A 2,792-nucleotide genomic window follows, 5' to 3' on the forward strand; every position below is an offset into this window, starting at 1 on the left:
TGAACTCGTATATGTAGTTCATATGTTTCAACAGTCAGAGCGCTGTTTAGGTGTACAGTTGTACATCTGCACAGCCGATGTTGTGTGTTATCGATTCACGGGAAGTTAGTCATTTGAACCCCGTCGAGACGATACGGTCACCAGAAAGTGACTAAAACTTAGCTCCGCGATATGTGGCGGTATCGATGTATCGCTAATCACTCTCACACACTACAGGAACTTAATGAACTCTTCAGCCGCAGCGACGAACGCACACCCGCCATTGGCATTGCCTTGGGCAGCCTTCAGTACAACTGCAATGCTCTTGGTATAGACCTCCCAGCATCCCCACTGCAAACGCTGATTGACACATGCACAGCGGATATAGTTGGACAGCTCTCCGTGCAAAGCAAGATGAGTGCATGCGCGTGCCTCGCTGCGTTGCACGGTGTATCTGTCAGTGTCCATGGGACCCCGGATGGAGTCCACGTATGTTTTTATGTGCAGAAAAGTAGATGAAATTCGTGCTTCTAAGATGTACTCCTGTCGTAATAATTCCTATAGTACTGCAGACCCTCAATAGATCATGCAATTGTTTTATACCACGTTCAATAGTGACAGAAGTATGCGTATAACTATGAAGCTGATACTACGCTATGCTCTTCAGCGCGAAGTTGGTTTCGCACGCTTGGGAAATTCTACATAAAAAAAGTGTTTTCAGAAATTCTGTCGAGGCTCATGAGGGGCATTCGGTAGATACACAACTTATTTAACCGCCTGTCTTTATGTAGATATATCATATATCTCTAGCTCAATATCGACGCTCTAATCTTGAAAAAATACCTGGGATATATATACGGTTCGTACACGTGCGTGCCTCTTGCATTGCTTCCCGCGTAGCGTCGATAACTATTGCTATCTTATAAGCTAAACTTATCAACCTTATGTATCAGTGTATAATAGAGCATTGTTCAGTCCAACAGCTAAGTCTGCGAATTGAATTGTAACATATTGGCTCATAAAACAATTCTTCTATCTAAAATGCATGTACATAGGGGCAGCAACTGACGACAGCATCTGAGTTCTACACAAAGGCCATTGCCCCGTCTATCTCAACTCTGCAAGACCTGGTGCTTACCTGCGACGAGAAGAACCTCATGTGCTATGCCGGGCTAATCCTGGGTGCAGTTGCTGTCAACTTGGAGGCACACTCTACTTCCAGTCAAGGCACGAGAGGTGACGTACATGCCAACATGCGGTCACAGGCACACCACCCGGCAATCGTGGCCCGGAACGACGGGCAGTATCCGCAGGCGTTTGACTATCTCGCCAAAGAAAGTGCACTGAGGTGCGTGTACAATATCATGGTGGATGGGAGCCTCAGAGAAAATGACATGAGCGTGATGAACACGGTGAAGTTACTGAATTCTATGGATGTCCTGCCTCCCATTGATCTGACACCGGTCATTCAGTTTGTGCTGTCGTCGCCGGGTCTGAATTCGGTATATATGGACTGTGTTTGGCAAGTATATGTGTTAGGTCTACCAATTGCGAGATGCATCAGGATGGTTTCGATATTCACAGGCTTTTGTAATACTAGCATTGCTGCAAGCGTACTCGAACGCACTTAAGTTGTAAAAGATGTATGTGGGATTTCGCTTTTGCATATGCTCGGTAGATGAATAGCTATTCTATATTGCGGATGCTTTCTGTAGCTTTTCATCACGTCTGCGCCATATACATGTACATGAATATGGATGTATTTATGTGTGTATGTATGTGTGTTATACATGTATAGCATGTGTATGTTGCCTATATATTCATGCGTATATTCGTTTTATCACGCAGGTACAAGCTGAGGCAGTTTATAACGTCAACACAATATATATATATGTATGTATGTATGTATATATATATATATATATATATATATATATATATAATATGTGTGTGTGTGTGTGTGTGTGTGTGCATATATATATATATATATATGGTTATATATTTGTATATATGTATGTATGTAATGTATATATGTATAAATATTGTGTATATATATATGTATGTATATATATTTATATATATGTGAGTGTGTGTGTGTTTGTGTGTGTATGTATGTATCATCTTATATGTATAATTGCTTGTATGGGTATGAATGTATGTATGTGTATGTGTGCGTATGTGTGTATGTATGTATGTATTTTTGTATGTATACATAAATGAGTGTATGATTCAATTCAATTCAAATGCATATGTACACGAATTTGTCCTTCGCAGGTGCATGCTGAAGCCGTCTCGTTGCTACTACGCCACGCCTCACGGCCACCTTCCAACACCGAGCTGGCCCTATCCTTCATAGAGGCAGATACGTTCAAAGGTCTCCCTCAGGATGCGCAAATCATCGTATGTGAGAACATACACAAGGTACTTGAAACTGTCTCGAATGATTCTGAGCAGACCCTTACCGCCACGCTGGTAGCTCTGGTGTTATCGTCAACGAACTTGGAGCTGATGGGCGCTATACTTGTAGGCCTGGCAGCGTTGTGTGCGAATCATCAAGCACAGGCCCATGTGCATGCACAGGTATCACTGCTTAGACCCATACGTCCAATACATGTTATGAGGTGCACAGTTATGAGTCAAATTCTGTCGTGTGCATCGATTCCGCATGGTTGTGAGCTAACACATATTCTTTTCTGCCATTGCCGTCACTCAGTCATAAGTATTTGTTTTATCCTTTGTTCTATCAGATTTGATACATGTACATACATATATGTACATACATATATTTGTATATATATATATATATATATATA

At 41.8% G+C, this 2,792-nt stretch overlaps 1 protein-coding gene across 1 annotated transcript; it reads left to right on the forward strand.

Moving 5' to 3' along the window:
- Nucleotides 1-235: 235 nt before the first annotated feature.
- Nucleotides 236-2,561, forward strand: SARC_13781 (hypothetical protein; the record flags this gene model as incomplete). The annotated part of the gene is made up of 3 exons (XM_014292087.1): nt 236-468; nt 1,035-1,481; nt 2,254-2,561. Coding segments are annotated over exons 1-3 (830 nt in total), but the record flags the coding sequence as incomplete, so codon positions are not given.
- Nucleotides 2,562-2,792: the final 231 nt, after the last annotated feature.

The sequence above is a fragment of the Sphaeroforma arctica genome (genome assembly GCF_001186125.1).
Source record: "Sphaeroforma arctica JP610 unplaced genomic scaffold supercont1.3732, whole genome shotgun sequence".
Lineage (NCBI taxonomy): Eukaryota > Ichthyosporea > Ichthyophonida > Sphaeroforma > Sphaeroforma arctica.